General features: G+C 40.5%; 2 protein-coding genes and 1 pseudogene across 5 annotated transcripts in view; all 3 read left to right on the top strand.

The window, feature by feature from the left end:
* The window catches only part of LOC102530707 (olfactory receptor 51M1-like), a 259,108-nt gene that overhangs the window by 217,683 nt on the left and 21,156 nt on the right, over window positions 1-20,269 (top strand). For 3 of the 4 annotated variants that reach the window (XR_012076536.1, XM_072969351.1, XM_006203594.3), the window contains one exon: window positions 909-987. Coding sequence is in view for 1 of the 4 variants with exons in the window: in XM_072969351.1 (XP_072825452.1) it covers window positions 909-987 (79 nt within the window). In the remaining 3 variants the exon portion in view is untranslated. Of the gene's footprint in view, window positions 1-908; window positions 988-2,291; window positions 3,146-20,269 lie in introns of those variants that run through there. The other variant, XR_012076537.1, reaches the window with a different exon arrangement.
* On the top strand, window positions 930-2,269 carry LOC102527557 (olfactory receptor 51B6-like). The gene is made up of 2 exons (XM_006203430.3): window positions 930-987; window positions 1,203-2,269. Exon 2 carries the CDS (start codon window positions 1,364-1,366, stop codon window positions 2,261-2,263), a length of 900 nt encoding a protein of 299 aa, XP_006203492.2. The 5' UTR covers window positions 930-987; window positions 1,203-1,363; the 3' UTR covers window positions 2,264-2,269.
* On the top strand, window positions 8,217-9,153 carry LOC102527829 (olfactory receptor 51B6-like; annotated as a pseudogene).

A 20,269-nucleotide genomic window follows, 5' to 3' on the forward strand; every position in this document is an offset into this window, starting at 1 on the left:
GACTGGCCAAGGCAAATTCTAGTACCATTTAAATATAATAAAACCAAAGCCCAAGGTTAAGTGACTTCCCCAATATCATTGTTGTTACTAAGTAGCAGAGCTGGCATTTGAACAAAATTCTCCTGAAGATGAAGGCCCAGTAATCTTGCAGACATTTTTTTTCTTGTAGTGAAAAAGGGTCCTGGGAGTCATGCATTAAATTCACACCAAGATATTCTTTTCAAAGCATGTGAGATGGATAGTCCATACGAACCATAATAGAAAGTGGCCCCGTTTCTCTTTGGCTGCTGCCACCAAGGCACAATTTTTATACTCCTAGAGATTGGCTGCCAGCGCTAGATGATACCTTAACGTTTGAATGTCACAGAGACTTCTCACTTTTGTTAAATCTCATCAGACGCTGCAGGTTTCAAAAAATATTCTCCTTGAACTTGCCTAAATAACTAATTTCTATCCTTGTATCTCCAAATAGGTGATATGCCAACAGTAGTTTGTGTTGTGCTGTTGACAGCTAGTGCTCTCAAATGTTTATCATAAAATCTACCTTTTACGGATAAGTTTCGAATCCATATTATGAAATTTTGAATTCTTTGAGACACAGCACATCAGTAACTAAGGTATTCAGATGCCAGGCAACATGGATTTCCAGGTGTATGTGTTTTGGAGATGAACACCTATAATGAACTCTTACCATTTTTTTGTAGCTTCCCCAAAGTCTCCAGAGGTTTATCGACCGAATTTTCCCCCTAGGCATACTGAGTTAATATTAGTTATTCCCTCAAATCAACTATTTGTTTTATTTTATTTATTTGCTTATTTATTTATTAACTGTTTCTTTGTTTTGCCATAGGATGTTCATACTTGCCCTTCCAACACAGCTTAGAATCAACTTTCTATTGATCTTTCAGGTTTCATACTTGCTGGGAAACCTTTACATCTGCCCTCGATATCAGCAGTCAAGATAAGGAGCACCATGAAAAACACTCTGTAAGTTCCAGTGTTAATAGGGTACTATTCAAATATAGTGCTTTCTTTTTTGATTTTGTCTTTTTTTTTGATTATATAATTTCTAAGAACATCAACCAGGTCTATTCTGCATATATTGTTGTGAACCTAGTATATATTGTTCAAAGCCTTATATATAATCAACTCGGAATAATACATTGAGTTTTTCTGTATACATTGTATTCTCCCATGCCTAGAAATCTCCAGGGAATGACTAAATTACCATCTTTGTTGTCACTGGAAGTCAAGACTGATAAACATCTTATGAACGGGTAGCACACTCAGGAGCAACTTCTACAGGACTAGAGCCCCTATTGCATGACCTGAAGGGAATATTTGCCTCTCTGCAAGGCCTGCAATGTGGCTCAACACCACTGCTTCCCCATTTCTGCTGACTGGTTTCCCAGGCATGGAAAAGGCACATCACTGGATCTCCATCCCATTATTGGTGGTTTACATCTCCATACTTCTTGGTAATGGCACCCTTCTCTTTCTCATCAGGGATAATCATAACCTCCATGAGCCCATGTACTATTTCTTAGCTATGTTGGCAGCCACTGACCTTGGAGTGACATTGACTACGATGCCCACAGTTCTGGGGGTCCTGTGGTTGAATCACAGGGAGATTGGCCATGGGGCCTGCTTCTTTCAGGCCTACTTTATTCATACTCTTTCTATAGTAGAATCTGGTATTTTGCTTGCCATGGCCTATGACCATTTTATTGCCATCTGCAACCCCTTGAGATATTCTTCAATCCTTACCAACACCAAGGTAATAAAGATTGGGATGGGGGTATTGACAAGGGCCGGTCTGTCAATTATGCCAATAATTCTTTGCCTTCCCTGGTTTCCCTATTGTCGATCCCGGGTACTCTCCCATGCTTTCTGTCTACACCAGGATGTCATCAAGTTAGCCTGTGCTAACATTACTTTCAATCGTCTCTATCCAGTTGTGGTTGTATTTGCAATGGTCTTGTTGGACTTCCTCATCATCTTTTTCTCCTACACTTTGATCCTCAAGACTGTCATGAGCATCACTTCTGGAGAAAGGGCCAAAGCCCTCAACACATGTGTCTCCCACATCTGCTGCATCCTGGTTTTCTATGTCACTGTGGTTGGTCTGACATTCATCCATAGGTTTGGAAGACATGCTCCTCATGTGGTCCACATCACGATGAGCTATGTCTACTTCCTTTTTCCCCCTTTCATGAACCCTGTCACTATAGCATTAAAACCAAGCAGATCCAGATTGGTATAATTCGCTTCTTTTCTCTGCCTCATTCTAGAGCATAACTTTGACTCACTGCTCTCTGAAGAATAATTCAGGGAACCTGGACAAGCTGACAGCTCTGTTGGTGGGAGCAACTAGGGAAAGCCATGTAGATGGAAGCCAACATTTGTGCTATTTAGAACATCATCTCCTCCTCCCCCCAAAATAAAAAGAAATTAAAATAATACAATAATAGAACATCATCTCACCTTGCCCATTTGTAGCTGAGTTGTATATTACATAATATATATACAACACTAATCTCGTGTCCAAGTGTTTGCTGTTTTCCCAGGTAATCACCCTGTTTGGTGAGCCTCTGGTGCCTATTATATGATTCTTGGATTTATGGTAAGGGTCACCAGTATTTAAGTCAAAGCTCATTTTTTTTCACTATGTTCTGCATGTATTGGCTTTGATATACCTAAAAATAGCACACTCTTGACTTCAGACTTGTATCCAGTTTTGTTTTTGTTTTTATTTTTTGCTTATATGGAGCTAGAAAACTGCACTAAGTAAAGCAATGAGCCTTACCCTGTTCTCAGTTCAATATGACAACTCTAGAGAAAGTACATTTAAGTATATCTAAATCTGTTCAGTTAAAATTTTGATAAACATTTATTAAATAAAATTATTTTTCATTAAAATATATGTAAGTAATATAACAGAGATATAATTATATCTATGCTGTTATTTTTACTACAACTACTGCTAAATAGAAATATAATTCCTCATCCAGATGATCATTGTCTTGATGAGTTAGTCCTAATATGGAGAAAACAAACTTGAAACAAGATCTTTAGCAACTTCCAGGCTAATAAATGATCTTTATTAGATCAGCTCAAGGGACTATTTGTTTGATAATTAATTAATTAATTAATTTCTACTCAACTCAGCTGTATATCTGTCTGTAATTAAGTATGACATTTATATTTTTTCTTTCATAACTTCTAGACTGTGTATTTCAGGGGAATAATGATAACATAGGTCTGTTCCCTACTGTATTATAGAAACTACCACATGCATCATCTTTAGTAAAATATAGTTTTGATTAAAATGAATGAAACTTAAAGTGACTCATATCTGTGTGTGTGTCTCTTGGTTTTCTCTCTCTAAATATGTGCAACTTCTGAGTATCTTGTTACTACGCCCTGTAATACCTTCAAGTAGTTGGACATCTTACGTTGTATTCTCATTTAATACCTTCAAAAATATAAGATCACCAGTCTTTCAGTAGGAGTCCATCCCTTGCTCATGCTCTTGGGACTGAATTAAGGGAGATCTAAGCTAAATCAAAGGAAAATTTTCTTGATTTTATCTTTAGGCCAGTAATCCTAGGGCTTGCCACAGTAGACTAACATAAATGGTATTAGAATAACAATATGTTTTCTTAAGTCTTCAAATGGGTACGTTTGATTGCAACCCCTAAAATTTCTCTCCTCTCTCTTTCTGTCCTTCCTTATCTTGCAGAGAGAGGATAGAGACATTAGAGAAAGAGCTCATAAGAAATAAACGACTGGGAAGTTCAGTTTTTCCTATGAAACAGAGCAAAGCTCTGGGGTTGCAGTGGCATCTCAAGAGTAAAGTCAAAAGAGATAGGGTGTAGAGAGTTTCTTGATAGATCAATTTAATGCCCTGCTCGGATACTTGTAGTCACATATACCTTAATGTAGAGGTAAAGTTCTGGGAGTTCTCAAAAAGGCCATCCTACTAGCCTTTTCTTTCTTGCTAATATGTGATACTTAAAATTAGTCATCTTTCTGGTGACAAGACTAGTGCCCAAACCAGAACATAGGGTGAGAACTTGGGGGACCACTCTACCAAAGCTTTGAATCCCCAAGGCTATGAGAACAAAGAAGGAGGGAGGAGGCAGAAAAGGGCCTTGGGGAGGACCTTCTGAAACAAATGCTTCTTGAAGCTTGGCTTCTGGGTATGATCTAAAGAGGTAATCTTGAAAGTAAGACCTTGGCCAGGCTCAGGCTAGAGTCACACCTATGGAACTGATGAGCAAAGGACTGATGAACATGTCAGTAAGTGGCTCCAGTGTGTCTTGTCCTAGAAGGCTAAGTGTAAATAACAGGGCATGGCAGGGTGGGTTGAGGTGTAGAGAGTTGGTTTATTGGAACTTACAGAGGAAGGTGGCAATATGTCAGTCAAGAGGTAATGGGATATAGGAACATATCTCCAGAGCTTCCCCTAAAAATTGTCTTCTGAGTAATCGCTTCTTCATATTTTTTTGCAATAGGAAAATGCTTAAAATCTGCCTTCCCCTCCCTGCTAGGTGGATGGGGAAGGGAAAGGCAGAAGATCTGTGGAAATAGCAGCAGATATCTCTGGTATAGTTCAGGACTCTGGGATGGATTAGCTGTTGTTTCCTTTCTTTCTCTCTTCAGCTGTTTGAACCAGCTTCCTCTTTGCTCCTGCGTGTTCTACCAGGAATTTACTCCCCAAGAGCCTAAATCAGGCTATGGAGAGGAGGCACTATGATGACCAACAGTATAGAACAGAAAGAAAACATTGTCAAGTAGACCATTCTCAGATTAGGGCAAAGACACACTTTGAGGGATTTGACATTAAACATGCTTTAAATTTCTACGTATTTCCAGAGGTGAGCCCAGGATCCATCAGGAAATAACTGTACAAATCCTGTAAACCAAAGGCAGAGGAGAACTTCTTTGTTCATTCTCTTCCATGTTGAAGTATAGGCACTGCAGATTTTAAGCATCTCAAAACCCACACAGAGAGGGAGTGGACCTGGTGTTGGGTTGGAGGGGGGAGGGGAAGGGGGTCATCATTTTTACCAGCAAGGGACACTACCTAAGTGAAAACTCTGCTGGATGCTTTGGATAGAAGACCATTCAGAGCCAACAGTCACTAGTAAGAAGGTCAAGAATTTAGTGTAACTGTAGGTCAAATAATCAATCCATGGATTTGGAAAAGAACAAACATTATGTGCTGAAACTTCTAATGAGAGTTCTTTTATTAAGTGAGGTCTGCTGGATACTATCCATCAGGATAGATAGCACTGTTAGTTATAGATTACCTAGTCAGAGAGCCGAGCTGAGATCAGAAATGCAGAAGATAAAAAGAAAACTTTAAAGGCAAACAAGGATTGGGGGAATGAAGATTGAAAACAAGTGGGATAAAGAGCCCAAGGAAAAGCAAATGTTGTAAAATTTGTCACATAAATGTCTGGCTAGTGTTGCTCCTTGAGAAGACTTTTAAAGGAAGAGAGATTCAGTCTCTCCTGAAGACTGCAAGTTTCTCAAACAGAATGTTTAGTTTGGAGAAATAGTTTTTCATCAATATAAGATCAAGGGCTTCCCAGAGATGGACCCTCCTTTGAGTTGATGGATATAGTTTTCAAGGTTATAAGGCAACAGTCTTAGAATTATGGGACTTTGTTTCAAACTATGTCATTGAGTACATGATTATAATCACCAATTAACTGTTCCTCCAATCCCTAGCCTCTTGACACACCCACCCACACCCACACACATACACAGACACACACACACACACATTACCGCCATCCAGCTCCACAAAGTATGCTCATTACTTGCTTGAACCAAGCAGAGATGCTTAGTCCTTGAATGTGAACACAGAAAGATGACATATTAAGACTTTTTTTTATTGAGCAAATAATGATTAACATTGTTCATAAGACAGGCTGTAGGAAAGAGAAGGCACCTCTCAATTTCCTGTCACCAAGACCACAACTACTGAATCTCATCTAGTTTTCCCAATTACCCAATAACATATATCCTGTTGCTTTCCAATACATTTAGTCTTTCTTGCATTTTTTTCTGCCTTCAAACATGCTCTTTCCTAAGCCTAGAATATGAATTACCCTCTTCTCCCTTGTTCTCTGCATTTATCATGGAATCTTCTTTGGCCTTCCAGATTCACCTCTTAGAGCACATCCTATGTGAAAGTCTCCCCAGAAGATTCAGATGCTTCTTCCTCTTAACTCAAATTTCACTTTGTATTTATTACATTTATTATCTTTTCTTTATCTAGTAGAATATTTTCTAACTTTACATTTATATATGTTACTCCACGATAAATGAAATCCTTTGACTCCAGGGATAATGTTTTACTATCTGTTCCTTTGTAAACCCAAAGCTTAGCACAATGAATTGAGGAGGGAAAAAAAGCTGATTTTCTCACAGATTCTACTGAACAGATTATAAATTTCTGGAATTCCTCTTGTCTAATGTCATACAGAAAAAGAACAACTCAGCTGTTTCCTTGCATTTTGACCTTTTGAAGTGCTTTGAATCATTTTCAGGATCAGTTATTTAAAAATGGGGAAAATAAGACTTCTGTGGGCATTCTGTTAAAAGTAAGGGGGCATATGCAACACATGTAGACCATGTTTGTTGTGTAATAAGAAGCAATTATTCTCTCTATCTCTGTTTCCCTCTGCCTCAGCCTGGCATAGGAAACAACACTGACTAGACGTGTGCAAATAGGCAACTAAGGGAGACCCATCCCTGCCAAAATACTGTTTCTTGTTGTTATTTTGCTTTGTTTTGTTTCTGTTTCTGTTTTATACTTTTGATTCTCTTCTGAATTCTACCAAGGTCAAGTTTGCCCCCGCCCCCAACCTCATAGGCAGCCCAAGCCTCAAGATGGTCTGGTCTGTGCTCACCAAAGTGCCCCCCTCTTCTCATTTCTCCCCACCCCACAACAGACACCAGTAACCTTTCGCTAATCCTAGCTTTTCGCTTCAGTCACTATCACCCCAAGCCTTCTTAAAACCCCACTATCCTAAACCTCTTCTCCACTAAATATTTTGAATAAATCAGAATGAGTCAACATAGCTGAGTGTGATGGCTTCCCACCTGCCTCTGCCAGACAGAATCAGAATGGCCCTTTACAATAAATGTAACCCAACCCCCTACAAATGCACAGTGTCTTACCAGTGACCAACTCTGAAATTATATCGCACTTACTCCTCACAGGACAAGACGAAGTTGGCTAGTCTCATTTATTTCCAGCTGAGGATTGTAAGCTGAGAGAGTCCAAAGGATTTGCCCAAAATTACATGGTTAAAAATTGGAGGAGCTGGGACCTCAACTAAGGAGTTTTCTAAAAGTCAAAGTGTAGAGGTCTTAGAGGAGTTATACATATATGTTATAAACTCACTCTAGAAAATTCTCCTTAATGTCTATGATGATATATTGGCATTTCTCATGTCCTAGTTTATCCCAACACTGATAAATGTATTTACAAAGCACAGATGGTCAACGATTTTAGAGCCTTACCTGTGGTATCACGTTAGCCCTCTTGTATGATTTTTCAAACAAATCAGACCTCGGCAATCTAATCATTTGTTGCTCTCACCTGCGTTTTTATAACTGCATTGAATATCCATTATTTTTTCAATTCATTCTTGCCTCAGAAATTTCTCTTCTGAGAAAATTCTGGAAAAAACAAAAATTTCCCTTTCTTTATACAATCGATTCCCACACACCTGTCAGATATTACCCTGAGGAAGCCTTCCTTGACTGTTCCCAAACCTTGCCAGATTTATTAAAGTAAGTAATCTACATGCTCCTGTGGAATACTGTAAGTCTTCTATCATCATTTTATTTTATGTCAGTGTTATTTCTCTTTTATTCCTTGAAGCTATTGAAGCTTTGAGGTTCACAAGAACAAGAACCAACTCTGTGTGCACTCATGACTGTATCCTCCGTGCCTAGTATGTTGCCTGGCAGATTTACTAGGAACTAAATTTGTAGTTGTTGTTCCTATTACTGTTATTTCTTTCCATCTCCGAGACTCTCCCAAGAATGGATGCTTCATTTCTTTGGTGTCACTGCAGTTCAGGGAAGCTCTACACTCAGAAAAACAGAGGTCACTAAAGGAAAATTTCTGAAGACCTGCAGACCTATACATAGGGTTTCCTTAAGAGAAGCCTTGTTCTATTATAGTGCCCATCATGGGACTCAACACACGTGTCTCACCCTTTCTGCTGACTGGATTTGTGGGCCTGGAAAAGGCCCACCACTGGATCTCCATCCCATTATCTGTAGTCTACATCTCCATCCTTCTTGGCAACAGCATTCTCATATTTCTCTTCAGAAATGACCGTAGCCTTCAGGAGCCTAGGTACTATTTCTTAGCCATGCTGGCAGCTGCAGGCCTTGGGATGACCCTGATTACCATGCCTACTGTGCTGTGCATGGTGTGGATGAGTCGCAGAGAAATGAGCCGTGGAGCCTGCTTTCTTCAGGCCTACTTCATCCATAGTCTCTCCATCATAGAGTCTGGAATTTTGCTTGCCACGGCCTATGATCAGTTCATTGCCATGCACAACCCTCTGAGATACACTTCCATTCTTACCAACACTCAAGTGATAAAGACTAGGGTGGGCATTTTTATGAGGGGATTTGTTCTCATCTTGCCCCCAATATTGCTTCTCTACTGGTTTTCCTGTTGCAGATCTCATGTCCTCTCTCATGCATTCTGCCTCCATCAGGATGTTATAAAACTCCTGTGCTGACATCACCTTCGATCACCTGTATCCTATTGTGGTGATATTTTCTATGGCCCTACTGGACTGTCTGACAATCTTTTGCTCCTATATTATGACTCTCAAGACTGTCGTGAGCATTGCTTCTGGAGAGAGGGCCAAAGCCCTCAACACTTGTGTCTCCCACATCTGCTACATCTTAGTCTTCTATGTCACTGTGGTTGGTTTGACATTCTTCCACACATTTGGGAAGAAAGCCCCTCATCTGGTACACATCACAATGAGCTACATCTATTTGTTTTTCCCCCCTTTTATGAATCCTGTCATCTACAGCATTAAAACTAAGCAGATTCGCAGTAGCATACTCCAGTTATTCTCTCTGCCATCATCAAAAACATGACATTTACAGGGGAGAGGGTAGAGCTCAGTAGTAGAACGTGTTCTTAGGATGCACCAGGTCCTGAGTTCAATCCCCAGTACCCCCATTAAAATAAAAATAAATTTTAAAAAACCTTATTACCTACCCCCCAAAAAAATTAAAAATTTTTTTAAATTAAAAAAAAAGTGACATTTACACTTTCCTATCTGGGAAAGGACTAAGAGATTATAAACATAAGGATAATATGACTGGCACAAGTTTCTAAGAAATATATTAAAATAGATGGACAGCTGTCAAAAAAAAATCTTTCAGACACAACTCTTTCTTCTGCTGCTCCCTTTTTTATGAGGGTGAAGTATAGTAAGCTGTGTGAAAACTTAAACACAGTGCAAGGTGCTTAGCATGTGCTCAACTGATACTCATTTTGTGCTCAAATACTCTTATCCTACTAACAGCAGCTCTGATGTCCTGTGGCATGATCCAAAAAATTTACAGCAGATTCCATCTACAGTTGTCTTTTCCTTAAGGACTGGATGTTCCCACAACCAATGACTTTCACTTCTTTTGTTCCTTGTGCAAAGTTGGTTGCCTTTTCTGGAATATTGTCATCAGTGAAGCAGTATCTATTTGAGCTAATTTCTATTGATGACTATTGTGCACAGTGTATATCTAAAATACGAATGCTCAGTTTTTACACAGTACAGTTAATTCAAATAAAGAAGTAAGTCAATTCTTGGTCCAGAGGAAGAAGTTTTATTATGAATCTTGATGAGAAAGAGTTTATTAGAAGTTATGTATAATCAGAGCCTGGAGAGGAAATTAATTCAGGTTGGAACTGGACATGAATGGAGGTTGGCATGTATTCCTCATGCCATAAAGGGTAAAGTATGTGTGTAATTAGCTGGGAAAGAAAGAAAAAGGAGATACTTGTACTAGGTGTGAAAGAAGTCCTGGGCTGGAGAAAAGGCTTTCACAGCAGGCTGTAGGTGTAGGTGTCACCCACACACCAGGTGAGGAGGACCTCTCGGCCAGATAAGATCCCATTTTCAATGGTGGCAGCAACGGTGGTTATAGATTCAATACAGGAAGCAGAAAGACTAAGATGCCAGGGTTCAACAAGCCTTGTGCAGGCCACCCAGGGCAGTGTATTTCCTTGAAGATGGATGAAATCAGGTCCCTTGGTTCTGTCTAGACACAGGTGAACTTCTGACCTTTGCAAAATCCTTTGCCCTTGATCACTAAAGGAGAAGAACATCACAGAATCATTGGAATATAGGGTAATAGGGAGGCAAGCCCAATAAGCAAAAGTGGGGCTATGGCAAATCTGGTGCATGTTAAAGCCGTGTAATGTGTCATGTACTGACAGGCCCGTGAGACTGGTGTTTCTTTCTGTTTAGAAATGCCTGTCACACTTGAAACTCCCTCTTCCTTATCTATCTCTCCCCTTTCCCTGTGGACTATGATACTCATTCTAAGCACAATGCTTTGAATAGAGTCGGAGCTTATTAAAATGTTCTTTATTACACAAAATAATAAACTAAGGGTGGATGATGTTTCTGTGTCTTTCTATTCCTCTTGTTCCCACATCTCTATGTACATGTCTGGATATTCCTGCCACTCTGGGGCATCCCTCTAAGCTGTTTGCCCATCCATTGTGACAGGAGACTCCAAAAGTGAACAACCAAGCCCCCTGTGTGCAGGGTCTGCCTGTTCTTTCCTGAGCATGTGTTCTGAGCGTCCTGAAGCCAAATTCATAGGGCAACTTTTTCAGCTTCCCTGAGTTTCCACTGATAAATTTTCATTTTAATGTGGTTATGTGAAAGGTTGATTTTAGTGAACAATTTTCAATCATTGTGCTCTCCATGTTTTCCTAAGAGTTGCTGGATAGCCATGAAAAGAAAAAAAGAGAAAAGGAAATACACAGTAGGCTACAGAGTGTTGCCCATGCAACTACCACTGCTTCTCCTCTTTGCCACAGCAGCCCACTCAGCACAGGGCAAAGAAAAGACCGTAAAACCAAGAATGTCTTTAATAATGCTGGTAATTACCTTGACTTCAAGTGGTGGTTTATTGCAGTTGCCAAAGAACATTTCTTTTTTTGTCTGATGACGTATGCTGTAGACGTTTGGAGCACTAGGGCCATGAACTGGGCCAGACCTTAAAATAAGGTCTTTATTACACCATGAGTTTGCGGAAGTATCTAGTGAACCTGAGGGATTAGAGGTCACCCAGCGACAGGTTCAGTGCCTTGAGATCAGTGTTATGAGAATATCGTTGGTGTTTGCCAGCTACGGAAACCATGGGGTTAGAGCATACAGAGGTGCCAAAGACAACAATGCTAGGCTGGTTCCAGCCTGGCAACAAGGCATCGAAGTGATCTTACCCCTCCTCCCCTGAGATAAGCACATGGTAAAAAATGCTGCAAAGAGATGCATTTAGATACAGATAGAATAAGTAACAACCCAGTGTATTCTGACTTCCTGGTCAGCAACCACCTTCTTCTCTAGTCAGAGGAGTGGACATGGTTTATTACCCTAAAGAAGTCCTTCCATAAAGTGTATTAACAAATTAACACATCAGTGAGATACACATGTCATCTTGTTGCCCTGACAGGGCTCTGGAAGTGACTCTGTGCTGGCTTCACACCATTCCAGGGGAACTGAGGCCCTGGTGAGACTTAACATTGCAATAAAAATGCACTTGATTTTATTCAGCACAATCTGATACATTTAAATTATACAGTTTTTTTTTTAAGTCTTTAGCAATAAACTTTGAGGGCAGGGGCTGTGATTCAGGCATCACCTCCACTTAAATCAACATTCTCCAGCACATGTAGATGCTCAATATATGTTGGCCTGATGGCAGGATGAAGTTTATGTCCCTAACCATTCGTTGAGGACCTCTGCCTGCCTCTCTGGGGTCTGAGGAGTCTGAATGTGGCTACAGAAGCGTGAATTTAGGCTAGAAAGCGGGGAACCAGGACCATCACCAGCACTGGGAAACATACAAGTCGAAGGACTGTTGGGAGCAGTTGGACGTTGGTTAGAGGAAGTCAGCTATGGTTGTGGGGCAGTTGGTAATGCAAGAGCTCATAAATGGCAGGAAAATAATTCTTCACCTATGACTAACCCCTGTGCAGTCCCAAGCAGGAGTTCCTGTGCACACAGGGTTAGGAGGGTTGAGGTAAGGGTGCTATCTAAGCCATGAGACACAGGCCCTAACTTTTAGCCCTTCCCAGGGCTTGAACTCTTTATCTCTTAGACACAGGACTGAGGGTCTACAACCACGCCCCTCCCAAGCTTTGCAAATACTGCCATCTCTGCCTACAGTGAACGAACCAGGAGAAAGGCCTCTAGGAACGGGGCAGAAGACAGTCTCTGAAGTCTCACCATGGCTCAGGTGGAAAAGGATCCCTGCTGTACACAGGCATGTGAACTTGCAAAGTCCTTGAACCACTAGGCTTTAGTTCTTGCATTGTTAACTCGAATAAACCCATTGTTAAGAGAGATTTTTGAAGTTAAAATGAAAAACGGTATTTCCGACGTGCTGGTCCATCACCATAAGGCACTGACACAATCCATGCATTCCAAGGTATTCTTTCCTTAAGCATTCTCCCTGTGCCTATTTTCATCATCTAACGTCTCACATCCTAACCTTGATGAAGTCTAAGTGTTTCCTGGTCCTTACCCAGCAGTTAGTGAGGAGCCAGACATTCTTCAAAGTTTTTTTCTACCAAAGCGAAACTACCCCTCTTCCAATTGCACCTCACAAGTAATCCAGTCTTTGGTTGGCCCTTTGCATCTGAGCCCTCCAGCTCAATTCAGATTTGTTGCATCTTCAACCACTTAACTGTGGCCCAGCATGGGTAAGCCAGTTATGACTGCTCTAGCTTTCTAGAAACTTGTTGTTTCATGCTTCTCAGCGGTTTTGGACTCAACAGTCTGGTTAGAATGCCACCTTCTACTAAGTGGCTGTGTGCTCTTTTGCAAATCTTTTCATCCATCTGTGCTTTGGTCTGTTTAGTGTGTTGGACTGTTTTAATGATTAAATGTATTAATATATGTAATGCATCTAATAGTTCCTGGCCCATAGTAAATGCTACAGAAGTTTTAGCTGTTATTATGACTGCTATTTTTATTATTAGGCATTTTGTGAAAATGGGATAATTTGATACTTGTAGTGAGAAGAAACCTAGTCTGGTCTGCCAAAAAAGGTGAGGACTTAGTGAAAACTTGCTTACAAGCACAATGCTTGATAGTATGTACAATATTCTAATGTAAAGACTGATATTCTGTTCTCTTAAGGACCCTGGGAGAAAGCAGAACCTAGAAGAGGTTTTAGTTTATTTATCAGAAGATTTTGAGATTCCCAGAGACTGAGTGACTTAAGGTGTTATGCTTAGAAACAGGAAGAATCAAACTTATAGAGCTGGTGATGGCTTTCCTCTGTAGGCCAATGTGTTCTAGGGAGTAAGAATGTTGAATCTGCATGTTCTCATGAGGATTTAGAGGAACTCTCTTCTGTGAATGTTGGACGCATCTACTCAGAATTTTTTACCTTCCTTGTGGCCCTCACAGATCTAGTGCAGACCTCCAAGAAGCCTACATTGTGGGTCAGTCGTGTGGACCAGATTAGACAGATACCCAGTAACTAACACTTGCTAGGTGCCTGTGGAGTAGAATCTGTGCTAGGGTGTTTGGGCTATCAAAATGCACGTGGCTGTATGACCAGGATCTAAGCCTAGACATACTGGGAGAATGGAGTCTTTAAAGGCAGGTATTCACTCATTCACAAGCGTAACCTAAGCACCTACTTATCATCTAGCACAGCCTGGGGCCAACATGATAGAAGACGATATGTATGTGCATGTGTGTGGGGTAGTTGGCACAAAATGATGATTAACAGTCAGTAAAAATCCATCAGCAGTGGTTTTTAGCAGCCACTATGAGCCACGTGCAGCCCTATTAGAAGATTTATATTTATTATTCCTCAGTAAAACTCTATGAAACATTTTTTACATCTTATTTTTACTAATGAAAAATAAAATCTGATTAAGAAAATCTTTAAGATCACGTAAACCAGTAAATAACTGAGTTCTTTAAAAATTTCCATACCTTAAGTATGTCTATGATATAAATATAACATAATATTTATACTTCATACATGTTAAACATAAAGTGAAAGACCATTTTGAGCCTCAAGGCCTAGTGGGGGTTGAATCTTTCGCCATTCTGGTATTAATTGCTGTGTTATTCCTTGAATGGCTGTGCCCTGCCCCCTTCCTGTCTCATCCCCATCTCAGAGATTTTACTCCCATAATCTTCTTAAGGGGTTGTAGAGGGATGATGGTCGTCTTCTGAAACCACTTCCAGGCTGAGTAGGAGCATTGACCCTGCCTATCAGGGAGCAAAAAACCTCTGAATGCCTAATCCCGGGGCCCCAGGGGCAGGACAGCCTTTTGTTTTTGTGTCCAGAGTGCTGAGGGTATGGGCCATCATTTGACTGGGACTGTTGTAACCCACTGTTTCCATTGACTTCTGATGAATTTTTTTAAAGATGAAGCACCTTTGTAACAACTTGACATTCTGTAACAACAAAAAGATTTAAAAGGCATGGTTAAACACCTGTAATTGATAGAGATTTGTTTGTAATGACTGGAATTATGACTGATTATATTTAACTTAACATATTAAATAATCCTAGTTAGCTTAATATCTGAGATGTCTCAAGTTTTCTTTAAAGCATCTTAAAGTTACCTGGGGCTACAAAGAACTTTTTGAATTTGTTAGATTTTTAAAATCCTGATTATGTGTGAAACCTCTTTTTTTTTTCCGTAGTTTTTTTTACGAAACTCTTACTGAAACATACATCTTACTTTCCCACTGTATACTGAAATACTTATTTTAGGAGCTTTAACTACATGTATTATTATTTTAACCCTCAAAAACCATGAATCTCTGGCAAAAACCAAGAAGCAAGCAACTGTGAATTGGTTGTCATATCACCGTTTCCTGACTGGAAACTTACGCTTTAGTGTTTTTTTTTTTTTTTCCTAAGGCAAAGGTAGATAAACTTAGATCTGCCCATCAATTAATGTTTTAATGTTTTATAAATGACATAGGTAGTCAGTGAACTTTTTAACTTAGTTTTAAGTACCAAAATTTGGAGAGATAATTTTAGGTAGATACTTTCAAAAGAAAACTCCTATAGAATTTACCCCAGATCTCTTATTTTGTTTACTTTTTGAAATTTTTTTTACATTGAGTTACTTTTTTTGTTGACAAATTTGTAACAGATATAATAAAGTTTTGCTTGACCTCTATAAGCCTGGGCACAACCGAAGTATTATACTTAACACTGTTGTCTCTAAAGACAAGTTTATATTAATTAAACCAACGAGCTTAAGCTGGCTTCAATACCAATACCAGCACTGAATCCTTTTTGGATAATGTGAACCTGAAATTTATTTTAGCCAGTTTTCTCTATGTTTGAGTATTTATATAAGTACTTAATCTCCTTTCAGCCAATTAAAGAGCTCTTTTACCATTTAATTGTGCCAATACCATACATCTATGACACACAAACCAGACACCTTATAGTTTCCATGTTTAAATTTCAGTCATGAATCAGATATAACAAAGTAAAAACCACTGGCTCCAAAAGAGGTTGGATTTAAACTGGGGTTTTTGGCAGATAGAACAAATCAAAGTTGCCCATCTAGATGGCTAAGCCTCTTTACTAATATTTATGAAAAAGAGATAAAATTTTTACTTGTCCTTCACAAATTAAGTTCCAAATTATTTATCCCTCCCCACCCCCCTTTTTGAAATTTGCATTTTAAAAAGATGGTGAGATCAGAGTTCCTGGAGAAGACAAGGTAGAATATTTGTATCTCAAAGGCAAGTTTTTCCTAGAAAGACTTTGTTTTTCAAAGGCCAGAAAAAACATCTTTTTTAAAATACTTGCTTCTTAAGGTAAATACATAGGGGAGGTTTGGGGAGTGGTGGAAGGGTCGGTGGGCTTTGTATCAGTTTTAGAGCCACACCTCTGGTCCTGTAGAGACTAGATTTGTAAAACAAAGACAGTTTTGTTTTTTCTCATTTAGCTTAGGGGAGACTTTTCCAAAAAATGTTTATTAGGCTCCAAATATCAGCGATGGTCAGTTTAGTCCAACCGATGGCCTCCCATTTGGCCATCTATTTACAAACACTTTTGAGGAGTCTTCCTGGGTTTGAGAGGTTTTTTCATTAAGGCTCTTGGTTTGGCCTTTGATGTGAAGAGGCTGGCCTGTGGCCTCACGTGGTTCCGTTTCTGATGCTAACCTGACAATAGTAGCTCTGTCAGGGACGTCAGTTTCCCAGACAGGAGGGTTTCCTTGAGACTTAATATGGGGTAGAGGGAGACCTCTTCTGGCTTGGGACTGAGGCAGGCTCCCAAAGCCAAGAGACCTTTTTTGGGGTGTGTGTCTTTCATGTAAGGGTCTTTGAATTGGATTATTTCTTGGGATTTACTGAGCAAGTAGGTCCCTTCCCAACGAGGGGAAGGGACACTCAGACAACAGCAAAAACTCCTGTGTAAAAGTAAATTTTTAGTAAGCACCTTGTTTGGGGGCCTTCTATTGATCCCCGTTATTACACAGGATTGGGAGGGCAAGGGTCCAGGGAAAGCAGTCAGCACAGAGTAGGTGGCTCCCTTACCTACCTTACCTAATAAGAAGACAACTTTTCTACCTGCCACATCAAGGGTTACCCAAGGCTCTGCCAGAGAAATGACCCGGTGTCCTGTGGGAGCCAGGAAGGGTCCCGGGCCCCGTCAGTCTGTAGTCATCTCAGCCATCATTGGTTTGGGAGCCGCAAGCCCCCTTTGGGACTGGGGGCAGTCCCGCTTCCAGTGGCCTTTTTGTTTGCATATGGGGCAGGGTCCTGGTGGACTTTTCCCATACACGGGGCATTTGTTTTTCCAGTGGCCCTCCTGGCTGTACTTAAAGCAGGTTCCTTTTTGGTGAGACAGTGGTTCTGATGCAGGCATCCTGGATCCTGTCCTCACCACGGACCTTGGTAGAGGGTAAATCTGAGGTGGTGCGGAGATGAAGGCTGCAGCTAAGAACTGCGCCTTTTGCTGTTGTCCCTGAATCCTTTTTGCCTCTTTAGCCCTGCCTCTATTGTTCAATACTTTAAACACCAGATCCATGAGCTGATTCATGGAGATCTGAGGTCCCCAGCTGCCCAGAAGGGGCCTTAGGTGTAGATGATTGGAAAGACATCTCCAATGGGGTCCTTCCCAACAGGAAGCAATGGAAGAATCAAAAAAATCTCCTAGTGAGATCCCCAGCCTTGGGGCTTCCAGATCCCACAAAGCCCTTACAGTTCTCTGTTCATGAGAGAGGAGGAATAGCCTTGGGGGTCCTCGCCCAACGGCTGGATCCTACCCAACAGCCTATGGGATACCGCTCCAAGCGGCTAGATCCCACTGCTTGAGGCTGGCCTTCCTGCCTAAGAGTGTTGGGAGCCCTCTCCACTCTCCTGAAGGAAGCTTTTAAGCTAACTCTGGGGACCCCTATACAAGCATATGCTAACCATCAAGTTTCTGACCTTTTAAAAGGCAAGAGACATTTTTGGCTCTCAGATGTTCGGCCTCTTAAATATCAAGCATTACTACTGGAAAACCCAGATGTCACTCTCTCTGTTTATGGGACTCTCAATCCTGCTACACTATTACCATCACCAGACGAGTCTCTTCCCTTCCACCTATGTCATAAGACCCTATCCATTTCTCTGGGAGCTAGAACAGATCTCACCGACCAACCCCTGGAAAACCCTGATGAGATCTGGTTCACCGCACACATTCTCGTGAACCTCTTAGCGATCTGCGACTGCTTTCCAAGCAACACTGCAGTGAGACTCTTCCATCGCCCTAGGGGACTATGGATCCCTGTTAGAGAAACCTCTTCCTTAAATGTCTCCTGGTTCAAATCTTTTCTCTTTGAGGGCCCCCACCAAACTGTTTTAATACTAATTGAAAATGTCTCTGACATTAGGGTCCCTCTTTTTACTCCTCCTTTAGTTCACTGGACTAACACTCCAACATCTGCTTTCTAAACCCTAAACCAACAGAAAGCACAGAATTCAAAAATTTTTAAGACCCTTGTTTGCCCCTTTCATCCTTTGGCTAGGATTAGCTCTCTATATTTGACCTCTGTCTTTTCAGCCTTCTCATGAAAAGTGTTTCTTCTCCTCTAGAGATAAACTTCAAATGATTATATAACAAGGTAATCAACCAATCAGCCAAGACCACACATATACAAGCACCTCGATGAACACCAACCCTTTACTCACATCCTGTGCAAGGACAGCCAGCTAATCTGGGACCCCAACAAGCTCCATCATCACCCCAGATCAGCAGGAAGTAGCTAGAGCGGTCCTCACTCTCAACGTCCCCAAGATTTGGGATTCTATAACTAGAGGAGGGAATCTAAGGTAGCTTAGATAGAAATGAGCATTGGGGGAAGGGAGAGGAAGGGGAAAAGAAAAATCCAGAACACAAGAAACCTGAGCCCTCAATCAACCAGAGCTCTGGGAAACGGAGTTGTCACTCAATCAATCAATCAGTCAATCAGAAGGCCTGAGGGTGACACGGGGTTGGGGATGGAGGCACACCCCGTGTCATGTCTCTATGAGAAGGTTTGTTCCTCCAGCCCCAGGCCTTGGGGTTGAAGTGCACCACGTGTCATGAGTTATCAGTCAATCAGTCAACCAATTAATCAGTTAGTCAACCCCCAGGCCTGGGGGTGAAGGCACACCCTGTGTCATGTGGTATGTGTCTTTTTTCTTCCCCTGACTGTTGTTCCCCATGAAAATTTTGGTAAATTTTTTTTTAATAGTTTTCTGTTATGTAATGAAAGTGTCTTTATCTATGGCTACTTTTAAGGTGTGTGTGTGTGTGTGTGTCTGAATAGAAGTTCACAGTGAAGCTGAAGAAACCGAAACTTTGGAGCTTTAAGCAGAGAGAGGTTTATTGCAGAGCCAAGCAACAAGAACATGAAGCTCAGGGTTCAAAAAAACGTGAACACCCTGATGTGTTTGTTTTTTTTTTTGATGGTTTTTTTTTTAATGGGCCAAATTTGGGGTGAGGGTGGCAGGGCTTGTGATGTTCTCCTGAATGGCTGGTGCTGAGGTAACAGGGCATTGTACAGGAATCTGGTGCTCAGCCTGAAGTTGCCATCCTCCACCTGGGTGGGGGCCCTAGTTCCTGCGGAAGAACTCAAAGATACTCTTATGTGTATTCCTTGCAGACCCAGGACCCTGCCCCAAGTCTGCACTATTGTTGCTTGAGTCTTCCTCTCATGTCTCTGCATTCCCTCCCTTCCCTGATTAGCAGCTTTTTGAGCCTACCCTTTGTAATTCAGGGAAGGTCAGGGATTGTGAATGAAGTGTATTTCCTACAAAAAGAAATGGGGGACACGGAAAAGATTTCTACCAGGGAGGACCCTACAGAGTCCTGCTCTGTTTCTGTGTGTGTATATTACTTGTTTTCTACAATTTGAAATATATACATTTAGCTATATGCTTTCTTTTTTAATTGGCCTTACTCACAATTTGCTGAGCATATGAAATCATGACTACTATTTACGTTCAAATTATTTAAAAATTCAGGCAATAGTGTTTTGAAATTTTTTTTGAAAAAATCTCTTCTTTTACAACTCTAATTGCTCATATAATAGTTTGAAACTGTCTCACATACCTCTGAGATTCTTAATTTTTAAATATATTTTTGCTTTATTCAATGTTTCTGTTTGGATGATTTATATTGATGTGTCTTAAAATTCAGTTAACTTAGCCTTTCCTCTGTTGTTCAAAAAATTTGGATTTCATCCAATAAATTTTATTTTTGTTTATTTATTATTTATTTTGTTTTAATCTTTCATTGAAGTATAGTTAATTTACAATGTTGCATTAGTTGTATTAGTTCCCAATGTACAACAGAGTAATTCAGTCATACATATATGATGTAGTCAGTTTACAATGTTGTGTCAATTTCTAGTGCTTAGCATAATAGTTCAGTCATACACATACATACATATATTCGTTTACGTATTACTTTTCATTATAGGTTACTACAAGATATTGAATACAGTCCT

This window comes from Vicugna pacos, chromosome 10 (genome assembly GCF_048564905.1).
Source record: "Vicugna pacos chromosome 10, VicPac4, whole genome shotgun sequence".
In the NCBI taxonomy this organism is placed as follows: Eukaryota; Metazoa; Chordata; class Mammalia; order Artiodactyla; family Camelidae; genus Vicugna; species Vicugna pacos.

Excerpts from the sequence above, each read along its gene's own strand:
- LOC102527557 (XM_006203430.3), top strand. The coding sequence starts at position 1,364 with ATGTGGCTCAACACCACTGCTTCCCCATTTCTGCTGACTGGTTTCCCA.